This window comes from Adiantum capillus-veneris, chromosome 12 (assembly GCF_014529385.1).
Source record: "Adiantum capillus-veneris isolate H3 chromosome 12, ASM1452938v2, whole genome shotgun sequence".
In the NCBI taxonomy this organism is placed as follows: domain Eukaryota; kingdom Viridiplantae; phylum Streptophyta; class Polypodiopsida; order Polypodiales; family Pteridaceae; genus Adiantum; species Adiantum capillus-veneris.
Window position 1 is genome coordinate 157,624,295 of NC_140942.1, and position 12,385 is coordinate 157,636,679.

At 42.0% G+C, this 12,385-nt stretch overlaps 1 protein-coding gene across 1 annotated transcript in view; it reads left to right on the forward strand.

Annotated features, from left to right (window-relative positions):
- LOC147446751 (protein phosphatase inhibitor 2-like) overlaps window positions 1–8,447 on the forward strand; it is a 35,934-nt gene extending 27,487 nt beyond the window's left edge. Inside the window, exons 2-4 of the mRNA XM_086525929.1 lie at window positions 7,346–7,458; window positions 7,570–7,746; window positions 7,861–8,447. Coding sequence (XP_086382055.1) covers window positions 7,346–7,458; window positions 7,570–7,746; window positions 7,861–8,054 — 484 coding nt within the window. The 3' untranslated portion in view covers window positions 8,055–8,447. The remainder of the gene's footprint in view (window positions 1–7,345; window positions 7,459–7,569; window positions 7,747–7,860) is intronic.
- The last annotated feature ends 3,938 nt before the right edge of the window (window positions 8,448–12,385 follow it).

Below are 12,385 nucleotides of genomic sequence, written 5' to 3' on the forward strand. Positions count from 1 at the left end.
CTCTATGTCGGTGACGACGGCGATGACGATGATGCGACGACGACGTGCTGAAAAAGCAGTTGCTGAAATCTGCGTTTTCCGTCCTGAATCTGCAAACTTCGCGGGATCTGACCGTGCGGCGAGGATCGGTTGCGGGAAGGTGAGATCTGCGAGGTTTGGGGGTTCTACTGCAGGTACTGACTACTGAAAACTGAAAACGCTGAGTCTATGGCTGATTCCTTCGCGAAGATCTGCAAAAACGCTGAGGTTGATCTGCAAACCAAAAACGCTAGGGCTGAAAATGGGTCTTGCTGCAAACACGTTGTGGATCTACCGGTGCAAACCGCTAACGCTAGTGCTGATCTGTCCTTTGCTGTCGCAGGCTGATGCAGATGCAAAAACGCTGGCTGATCTGGGTTCTTGTCCAAAAACGCTAGTCCATTTGTTGTGGTGCAAAAATGCTAGAGATCTTGGGGTCCTGCTGAGAAGTTGCCTGTGAGCAAGGTGCTCCTACTGTCTCTTCTGCCAATTAGTGCTTGTCTAGGTTTGCTTATATACAAACTTACTCAATTTGCCCTACCTACTTTCCAACAAAAGTCACTTAAAAATAATAAGTGAAAAATGTCAAAAATAGGAAAAATAGGCTAAATCCACTGGAAAATTCCTCTGAAGGATTCTGATGGATTTTGATGGGAATGCTTATGATCATGCTGTGTGCAACCAGAGGATATGCATCTACACTAAGTGCTTGGGCATGCACGGTCTGTGAACAGACTCACAAAAGTGCCAGATCACTTCCTATTCTAGACTGACTTGACTGAACTGAACCCTGGTCATGCTGTAGCTTGTCCACGGACACATAGGGTTGGATGTGTCACGTGACATCCCCTCCTTTTCAAAGTGAGGTACTGGTACTGATAGCATCGGGAATCCTGGAAGGGACTCTTCGCCGGCCCACTCTGATGTGTGGGTCGTGCGGTGCTTGAACTTCATAAAGGTCTGCAACGCTTGCTTCTTTGGGCCGCGCCGAAAGCAACACAAAGTCTTCTGTTGCTCCTTCAATGCTTCAACTTCGTCTAGAGTCATGCTTCTTTCTTCTTCAAGAATCTCCATGGCTGAAAATTCCTGAAACCATTTCCAACACAAAACCATGAACATACCTATTCCATGTAAGGTGACTGGAAAAAATTTCTTCTTTGCTAAAGACTGTGCATGCAATGTAGATGAACAAATAGACAGAGTGCCAACCCGTTCACTACACACATGCAAACAATGAGATCGAATCTTGTGTTTTTAATCTAAATCAGTCAATTGTGGCAAAACACAATGGAAATGCCTATGCTTGATGCTCAATCTTTCTTGTGCTCTTTCTAAAACTGTGTCGTGCCAAAGGAGAGGCATGGAATGTGACTTCCTTGAATGCATACTTTTCAGCTTTTCATGAATAATCCGCATACATCCGTGCTTATTCATGAGTGAATCGTGCTCAACGTAAAATATGTTATGCCTAGGAAAAGGGATCACATAAAGATGTTGACGAAAATACAGGAAACGATCACGAAAGAAACACTCGAACAATGCGTGCTGACGAATCATTTGAACACATAATACTTCTTGTAAGGGTTCTTTGGACCTAGGCTCGAGAGCCAAGATCGATCCTTTGTGATTGATCGAATCTATAATTAGGTTAGCTTCGCTAGAAAAAGCATCAACTAACTCATCATCCTTGTGAACAATCACGTCATCTTCATGCAAATCATCATGCTTGTGAGAAATCACATCTTGATCATGCAAATCATCATGCTTGTCATTGTCATCTAAATCATCATGTAAATCATTGGCATTCAAATCATCATGCTCATCATTATCATTCAATTCATCATGCTTATCATTGTCATTCAAATCATCATGCAAATCCTGTGTGTCATGCTTGGGAGAACAAGGGAGTGAGAGAGGCTCCTTTTCCTGATTCTGTGCAAAGTACGCCTGCACTTGAGAAAAAAGTCGCCACAACTCTTTCATGTGTTGGTCGCCCTTCTCTTGTCTTGCTTTGTTCTCGCGATTATATTCTGCTTGTCTTTCGTTGTTCTCGCGATCAAATTTTGCTTGTCTTTCTTTGGCTTCCAAGCGTGCTTGCTCGTGCTCACGCTCTATGGCTGCCCTTCCTTCTTTGTATTCACGATCTATGGTTGCCCTTCGTTCTTCGTAGGCCTTTCTTTCTGCTTCTCTTTCTGCTTTTCTTTCTTCGCATTCTAACTGTCTTTCCATAAACAATTGCTCCAACTCCTCCATAGGAGTTAGTGCAATCCTTGGCGTAGATGGGGAAGGGAGAGGGTCGGAAAAACCTCCTGGTGGGGAAAATTCTTCTTCGCCTCTCTCATGCTCATCACCTCCAAGCGAAGTATCCATTCCGCTTCGAGTGATGACCATCCATTGAAGTCTTGGGTTCTTGTGGTCTTGGGTTCTTGGGTTCTTGGGAGTCTTGAGTTCTTGAGGTTCTTGAGGGTCTTGAGGTTCTACTTTCGCTTGCAATCTGTGTTCGAGAAGGATCTTCTCTTCACCCGAGTTCTGCTCTTTTCCGCTGGTGCACCCCTTGGCGGCCTTGCGCTCACACCAAGGTTGCTTTTTCCCACTAAGTGCACGTTCCGCTCTCAATGAGTGAAAAGAGGCACAAGGGGAGGCTGGACAAGCCCTTCTTTCTTGGGTTTCCTGTCACTCTTCAAAAACACAATTAGGAATCAACATGCCCAAGAGGACTTGGGTTACATGCGACCGCAACAAGCAAAGAAATTTTGTGATTCTTGTGGTTCTTTCCTTGAGTGATACAGAACACCGCCAAAGCTGTGATACCAATGTAGGGTGCAGCGGAATGAATGTTTGAACTTTGCTCAAGATGAGTGCTCCAAACTGTGCTCAAGGTTCCTTTTCATTCTTATGGAAGGGAGAGCCTTCCGTTCTTAATGAGAGAGTGCAATGGACACAAACAAAGTGAATGGACACAGTGAATGGAAGTGCATGAGACTGAGAGATAGAGAAGAGAATACGACACCAGAGACGTTGTAAACCCTCCTCGGAAGGCCCCACTCTCTATGGCAAGAGCGTTCTACTTATGATTGCACAAATCTCTACAATGCTTGGACTTGCCGATGATGTCGACGACGAGACGGGCTGAAATCTGAAAACTCTAATGGCTGAAATCTGCAACTCTTTATTTGCTGAATTCTGACTCTATGTCAGTGACGATGTCGATGGCGACGATGCGATGATGACGCGTCGAAAACGAAGATGCTGAAATCTGCGTTTTCCGGGCTGAATCTGTAAACATGATGGATTTAACCGGCGGCGAGGATCTGCTGCGGGAAAGTGAGATCTACGAGGTTCGGGACTTGATTTGCGGTGTCTAAAGGCTGAAAACTGAAAACGCTGATCTTATGGCTGATTCTATCGCGATGATTTGCAAAAACGTTGAGGTTGATTTGCAAACCAAAAACGCTAGGGCGGAAAACTGACCTTGCGGGGAAATTTGCTAATGCTAGGAAATCTGCTGTGTTGCTGTGGGAATCTGCTAACGCTAGGGCTGATCTGTTGTCTACTGTCGTAGGGAATCTGCAAGTGCAAAAACGCTGGCTGATCTGGTGCAAAAATGCTAGGCTTTTTGTTGAGAGAAAACACCAGAGTTGTCGCGGGGGTTGGTCTTGCTGAGAAGTTGCCTGTTGAGCAAGGTGCTCCTGCTGCCTCTTCTGCCAGAAAGTGCTAGTGCTAGGTTTTTATTTATACAAACTTAGCAAAGTTGCCCTATCTACTTTCCAACAAAAGTCACTTAAAAATAATAAGTGAAAAATGTCAAAAATAGGGAAGTTAGGTCTATGCACTGTAAAAATGCTACTGATGGGATCTGACTGGAATCTGATGGTCATGCTGTGTGCAACCAGAGGATATGCATCTAATCTAAGTGTTTGGACATGCACGGTCTGCGAACAGACTCACAAAAGTGCCAGAACACTTAATATTCTAGACTTACTTGACTGAACTGAACCTTGATCATGGTGTAGCTTGTCCACGGACACATAGGGTTGGATGTGTCACGTGACACATCGATAATTTTATCCATCCAAATTTTTGAAGTAGATGGACTTTGACTACGATATAGTTACAGGGGACGGAGGGGACAGACCCTATGGACGGGGGACGCCCATTTCCGGGACGGGGACGGGTGGGGACGGACGGAAAAATGGCTGCCACGTGGGAACGCAGGCAAAACGTCCCTGGGACGGCAGGGGACGGCAGGGGATGGGAGGAGACTTTTTTTAAAATTTGAAAACCTGATCATTTCTAGAGGCTAGTTTCTCTCCAATAGACATATGTTTGAACTTTGAAGCACCCCAATGGCTATAAAAGCCACCCTTTGGGTCCTCATTTCTCGATGTTTTATTAGCACATTTGCGTCTATATGACTCATGTTCTTTGGTCTATTTAGTGTAAATTTGTGGTCAAAGTGATGTTCCATGTGTGTGGCATGTGTATAGGTCAAAAAATGCCAAAAAACTCTAAATTTTTTTTTTGCCGTCCCGACCTCCGTCCCCGTTTCCTGACTTTTGCCGTCCCGTCCCCGTTCCCGACCCCGACCCGCCGTCCCATGTAACTATGAGTCAAAGTCCATCTACTTCATGAGGTAAAAGGACATGGTATCCTTGGATGGTGACTGGAAGAGCATCAATGAGAGGTACCACCTTTTGAGTTGGCCTAGTGGCTAGCTCGGCTTCAAGCTCTCCAGCTTGGGGATCGTAGTCACTAGAAGATGAGCCGGTGTCCCCCCCCCCCCCTAATAGTATCTTTATTACTGAGGAGAAGTCTATTCAAGCACTTGAACTCAACGTATTACCACCTTCATTCTAGAATCAGACTTGATGGTTCCCGGAAGCCTTAGCTTCCTATTCCTAGGGCAAAGGAATTTCCGTTCCTTATTCTGAAGCCTCAAGAATCAAGGTTCTCGCCTCTAGATCTCACCTTCCCGACTCAGGGCATGGCATCCCAGCAACTCTTTTCTGACTCTGTTCCCAGAGTCCTGGCAAAATAACTATGCTTTCCTTGGATGCGAAGTCATTCCTTGGGGATCTCAAGCTCCTAATCCCAACTCGAGAGATTATCACTCTCGGATTCGTGAATCTACTTCCCAATCTCGGGTACGAAACCCTTGGGCTGATCTGGCTCTAGTTCCTCATAGCACTTTTCTCCTGTAGAGGCTTATGCCTTCCTCTGCTCCTACTCCCTCGCGAAGAGGAAGTACACCTGCAAACAAATACTCAGAGATCATAACATGAAAACCGTTACCTTTGAGGTCTCGACGCTCGAAACTCAATTCGGTTCTTGAAAAGCAATTTCCTGGAAGAGTTCTCGTTGCAGAGAATCCTCTCTTCCAATCCTACACACAAAGGAGGTTTGCTCTCGGGTTCCTTCTTGTAAATCTGCCCCGTCTACGACGAGATTTGCTTATATTGTCTCTGGCAGCTGGCACGAATAGGGACCAGATGCTTTTCATGTTAACTGCTTTTGATGGCCAAAGGCCTTTGTAAATGAACAAGGGCTCACTCTCTGGGATCCTTCCCGCGGGAGATGCAGAGCAGTGCTGGCAGAGTTGTACGTCGTTGAAGCAATATAAAGAAACACCGAAAGGGGCGCCACAGTTTGGGGCCAGTGCTCTCTTGGGGTGGAACTCCACCACTTAGTGTCTCGTGTGAATATCTCACTTAGCATCTCGTGTTAGTATCTAGTTCTACACCCACTATTGGGCACTGACGATGTTAGTGGGGATGTCGTGGTATTTAGTCAATACTATGCATGATGGAGCTGATGGTTATATCGTCTTTTGCGTGACTACCATGGGTCTATACCTTGCACTTTCCATTAAGGGTGAATCTGGGCTTATCCTGGATTCATCTAGGTCTGTATGTATCTCTTTCAGTTCAGTTGTTTTGAAGTGCTTAAAATTCTGTTCAGTCTGTTATTTTCCGTTGGACGTGGTGCTCGCCCCATTACAGATCTCTTCATGTTCATCAAACTTTGGAGGATTTTCTTCAATGGGGTCTATTGGAGGTGTACCCTTAAACGGCTAAAGTGATTCACATGAAATGCATTATGTATATGCCAATGTTCAGGCAACTTGAGTCTATATAGTATAAGGTGTTGTATCATTGATTCTTTTCAGAATCTGGAATGGACCATAGTACCTCTTAGCGATTTTAACATAGAACTCTTGATGTCCTGTGGGTTTGCCTTACCAGTTCTTGTCCACCTTTTGAGATAATCGGGCCTTAATGAATTTGAATCACATCTTATGTAATGTTTTTATATTTATAAGCATTGTCGGGGTGCCTGAAACTAATGAGCGCACTAATCACACCTCGAATGTTGAGGGGTATGTAAAAAACCTTAGTCGTCAATAATTATGTAATTACAATCCCCAGTTTGTTGGTTCAATGAGACTCTCTCTCTCTCTCTCTCTCTCTCTCTCTCTCTCTCTCTCTCTCGCGCGCGCGCGCGCGCATTTTCTTCAACTGTGTGTGCACTTTTGAAAGGTACAAAGTTAGATGGCATATTTATCTGCCAAATCTGGCTGATTTGGTCATAAGAACTCTAAAATGGCAGATAATGCCAGAGAACCCAAAAACTGGGGGCTACCCCGTATAGGCGTATGCTAGGAGTAAGATAAAAATGCCAGCACATGGGTGGACTCTTGTAAGTGGCATGAACAGACCTGAATGGTGATTTATACCTCACTCAAGGCCGGGCACAGCTCATGGAGATACTTGAGCATACAAATGTGAGATTCTTAACACCCCCTCTAAACTTGTGAATGTGGAACCAATCCAAAAGAGCTTGAGCGAGCAGTGCGTAACTGGTGAATGATAGACTTTTGTGAAGATGTTTGTAGCATTACTCGATTTTGAACTAAACAAAAGCCCAACTGACATCTTCTTCCGAAGAAAGTGAGTGTGCTTGTTTATGTGCTTGGTGTCGTGCATGATTACCGGGGATATAGGTTGAAACCTTTTATTTTTCATATGTTTATATGCTTGTTGTTGTGCATGAAAACTGGGGATATAGGTCGAAACCTTTTATGCTTGGTGTATATTTATATGCTTGGTGTCGTGCATGAAAACCGGGGATACAGGCTGAAACCTTTTATGCTCGGTGTATGTTTATATGCTTGGTGTCGGTGTATGTTTATATGCTTGGTGTTGTGCATGAAAACTGGGGATATAGGTTGAAACCTTTTATTTTCAGTAGGAATGTGTATGTATGTTGATGGTGTATTCTGCGCAACTTCAGACTTTTTTGATCTTACAAAGGCGAATATGTTATTCAGGACTCGAGTGGTATGGGATGAAGCTAATCTGGAATATCTGGATTCAAATAAGTCACCCAAGCAGAAGATTACGGAGCCAAAGACTCCTTATCATGTTCCAGCACAAGAGGATGGTGACTCTGCTAGAATATTTATTTTCTAGTAAAATGACTGGACTGTTTATTTATGTTGTTACTATTGAAGTAATTGTTTGAAAATGTTTTAATCGAAAGCCATTTTGTCAGGTTCAATCTCGCCGATAGCCGGCGATGGAAGGAAGTTTCTTGATCAGGCTGCACAAGCCGAACAAATTCAGCATGCGTTGATGGAGGTTGCATCCACAAGCAACAGCCAGAGGAGATCAAGAGGAGGCTGGACATCCTCTGAGGATGAGGCTGATGACATGGATCAAGAAACGGAAGGTGCATCCCTAACTCAGACCATTTGACTGAAAGCAAGTGCTCGTCTCAAGGGGAGGCTTCTGCATGATGATTTTGTGAGTGCTAATAGACTCAAGGTGGTGAATTTCTGGTCAGATGTGGAAATGAGCAATCGTGACAAGAGCTTTCAAGAACAAAGGAAAGCCCACTATGATGAGTACCGGAAGCTGAAGGCGCTCCGACAAAGTATAGCTCATCGAGTAGAAGAGGAGTCGCAGCCAATGGAGAAGGAAGATACTGTATCGCAAGCAGATGGGCTAGGGATCAAAAACCCAAATGGGTTATCCTAGCGACTGCCATAGCTGGATAGTGAGTGCAAGGAGCATACATGACACACACCATTGCTAAAAAGTGAATGTCACACATAGTAATTTTTCAAACAGAGATTCATAAAGATTGGCTTGGTGATTGATGTCTTGCACATTATGTTTCTGTGATGCATAAATGTCACTTTTTATACGTGGCTTGACATTCGGACAAGAGCTCAGGCCGTCATTCTGTCACAACCAGGACTGTAAGATTCTTGATTTTGTGACTGACCTTTAAAAGAAAAGCATGGCAAAGTTTATTAGTAAGAAAGCCCCTGTGAATTTTGCCAGGCTTTTTGCTTGCAAGGTAAAGCATTATCCATAGTGGGCTCAATATAATCGCTTTTCTCTATAGATATGAACACTCTTGCATTTTGCTTGAGAGTAATGAGCAAAAAATGACAGTGGTTTGTCAAGTTTTTGTGAATGTTGAGTTGAGCAGCACATTTGCGACGATTATGTCAAACTTGAAATTTTTGAATTGTCTTGTGTGGTCTTACACTTTACCCATGCCATCTATGTTTGTGCCTTTCTTTTTCTCTTTTTTGGTTTGTTTGTTCAGGACAATATCGTCAAGTGCCCTCGTGCTAGCTCAGTTGAAATTTGTGCTCACAAAGAATTCTATAGAATGGGTAGCTTACTGGGTCGATGAAGCCTCATTGATTCTCAATGGCAATCAAATGGTAAGGACTGCAGTTTGTATGCAATTGGAATTGGGAACATTTTTGCAGGCCTAGTTTGCAGAATTCTCAAAGGTTCAACCACGAAGTGCTGTACATATTGATCTTGAATGGATTTACCTGTCGATAGTGGATAAACAACTCCCTACATAATCAAAAAGTATGTTCAATGCATAGTGACATGGTGAAGAAAGACCAAAGGAAAGAAGCATCCACAAAGTAATTATTCTACTACTACGTCGATTTCAAATGAGTGAAAAAGTCTGCTTTTTCTGCAGAACATGACATTTATCATGTTTGCAGATATATCTAGCTATGGTGTGTGGATCAAAGTAAATGACAAGTAGTCATGGTGCATGGTTTACGGACTCGCAAACGTTAAGAGTCCCTGTTATCATAAACTTGGGGTGAATACTATTGGGCTTACAATGAATATGTCATTGAAATGGAAAAGTAAAGTACCTAGCTAATGTACTAAATGCACCAAACAATTCAAAGAATTTGGTTTCTTTTGGGAAGGTAGTTATGGCAAGGTGACTATTGATGGGCTATTTAGAAAGAATTACCTATTGCAAGGTTGTAATAGTGATGGACTATTTAGAGGAGAATTTACGAAGAATTCATGGCTATTGCCCTTGACGTGATTGTACCATCTACAATCTCTTTAAATAGAAAATGCAAAATCTTTTCAGTTTCATGAGGCCTTTCATTTCCCACAGTACCACCCTTACACTTATTGCAGATATATTGGCTTGTTACTTGTCTTTTTTCTAGACACTACTTTGAGGAAGAAAGTCACTTGCATATTGGTTTGAGATTGATTTTTGACCTCTCCTTTCATTCTTAGATTGTCTGGCCTTCTTTTTTATCTACCTAGGCCTTTCTAGTTTCCATGTCCTTGCGTGCTTCCTTGTCCTCGTGTTTTTACATGTTGCTTTGATTCATGTTTGTGCCAACCTACAACATTGCATTCATACTGTCCTCTTTGGAAGTTCTCTTTAATTATTTGAGAGAGGGTCCCTACGCTTGATGTTGTCTTGTATAGAGTGAAGAGAGAAAATTCTTAATTACCAATAGTTTTGTAATTGGACACTAAAGCATCGTCAGATATCGAAGCGTCTTGTTTTCCGGCCAAGTTTTTGGTTTGTTTCGTGAAGCTAGAGACACTTTTCAGGTGTTGTTCGTCGAAAAGTCCAGTAATTTTTCTTTCAAAATGTCAAAATGGATATAATTTCACCAAAACCCAGAAATTGTATTTTCAAAATTTATAGCAGACCTTAAAGCAAATTGAAAGTCTTATAGTTACAAATCATTGCTATTTAAAGGGAAAAACTATCCTCAAAACCCTACTTTTCATAGCTTATACAAATTTTAAGCAAAAAACTGTAATTTTAAAGCGTGGAGTGGGAGGAAAATATGGTCTATGAAAGCTCGTTTTGAAGATTTAATGGGTTTTTAGTGCAAAGCTATGATCCATAGAGATTCGATAAGTTGAAACCAATAATATACAATTTTTTTTGGGGCCCAATCTTGCATATATCCTATAAAGTCTCACTATTTGAAGTTGTGTCATGATGGACTGTCAAAAGATAAATTTGTCATCAACGAACCATATAAATAAGATAATGGATATTGTAGTTGTGATCCGATTGAGGAATTGGCTATTATGATTATTGATACTGACAAAGCATTTTGAAGTTTTACCCATTATCATAGCGATAAGCTCTCATGTGAAATGAAGATTTTCATTGATGCGTCTTGGTGATGTCCAAAAATCCCCTACTTGTATTCTGCATAAAGATTACTAACTACTATCTTATGTATTGCTTAGATAGCACGCATCTCTATATACCGCAATGCACCTAGAAATCACATTAATTACTTGTTTTTACTTCACATGTGATTAGATTTATGATACTTGCACATTGGCCCAAACAACTTAGCATTATTTATTTCAACCTTAAAGCAAATTTGTATAATGTAAAACTTGTAAAAATATGGAGCAATAGTATTAATAAGTTGTCTATTTGTTTTTCCAAGGCCGCAACAATTTTCTAATAAGATTATATGGTGCTAATCTTTATTGACCCAATTTTTAATGATGATAAATTCAGAAGTCTAAGGAGCCAATTTTCATGAATAATAATATTATTGTATAAGAGGGCCTCAAAATGATTTTTTGAGATTCTTTTGAGATGCAACATAGCATTTTTGAAGAAAAAGGACACTAATGCTATTTTGATACCAAAATAGTGCTAAACTTGTAGGAACAATCCTAAGAGACCTCAAAGATTTATCCAACGAGTCTTGAGCTGAAGACTTGCTATTCAAATGGGAGTAGGGATGATCAATCTACCACATTCAAGTGATAGTAGGATTATTGCAATTTTCTCATTTTATTCTCTCTCTCTCTCTCTCTCTCTCACACACACACACACACACACACACACACACACACACACACACACACACACACACACACACACACACACACACACACACACACACACACACACACACACACACTATGGTACTATAGGTATTCTGGTTACAAATTTTCTTCCCCCCCCCCCCCCCCCCCCTCCCCCCGCCCCACAGTGATCTTGCTTGGCAATTGATGGGATACTGTTTACTGCTCAAAATATGCCATATAAAGACTATGGGACCCGGCCTTTGTTTAAAATGTAAAAAAAAGCTTATAAAGTTCTCCCTGGAGTATCGAGCGTGATTAAACACTCTGTTTTCATTACGCCGAGAAGGCGGCCTGTTCTTCCTGGCTATGGATCTCCCCTCTCAAGGGTATCAACGTATCGATTGATGATAGCACACATTCACAAAGAAGGCGGCTCGACTCACTCATCACTCACGCTCAGAGGACTGGCAATCCACCCACCCTCTATATAAACAAGGTGAGGGTGCACCTTGCCACTCACTTAGCCAGTGGTTTTTTTTTGCTGTGTTTTTGTCTGAGAGGATTTACTGCCTGCTTCACGAATTGAGCTATGAAGCTCACCACTCAAACATCGCAGGTTTTTTTCTAGCCTTAACTTATCTCGCGGCCGGTTTTGATTGAAATTCTTTTAAGCAATACTCTGCCTTTTTGCTAACGCAGTAGGGAAGATGTTTTCAATAAAACAATATGATGGTTTTGCTGCTTGCAATCGTAATGGGTTTTTTTCAACAATCGTTTACTATGGTTCTTGTACACTATGCATACTACTCATGATCTTTAGGATATTATGGTATTTGGCATGTAATATGGTTGCTTGGCATCTACTGCTTGATTATATTCGAAAGAAATTTCAAAGGGGTTCTTCCTACTGTTTTGTTCTAAAAGAAAGCTGTGTGCAACATGGCTTTGTACTACTTTGAGACCATGTAACTCTGATTCAATGCTGTGGCAGGGTTTTATCGACTGCTGTCATTGCCTGGTTTTGACAATAACTGGGTTTTTCTTGGTCTTGGTAGCGTCTGATGCATTGGGTACCTTGTTTTACTGTGGAGACTCACATTCTAAGTAAAATGGACATCATTGACACTTGGTAATATAGTTGTATATAACCCACCGTTTTTTTGAGCTGCTTATGGTTGATGAAAGGTTCTCTGTTCTAATTCTTCTGATGGTAAGTATAT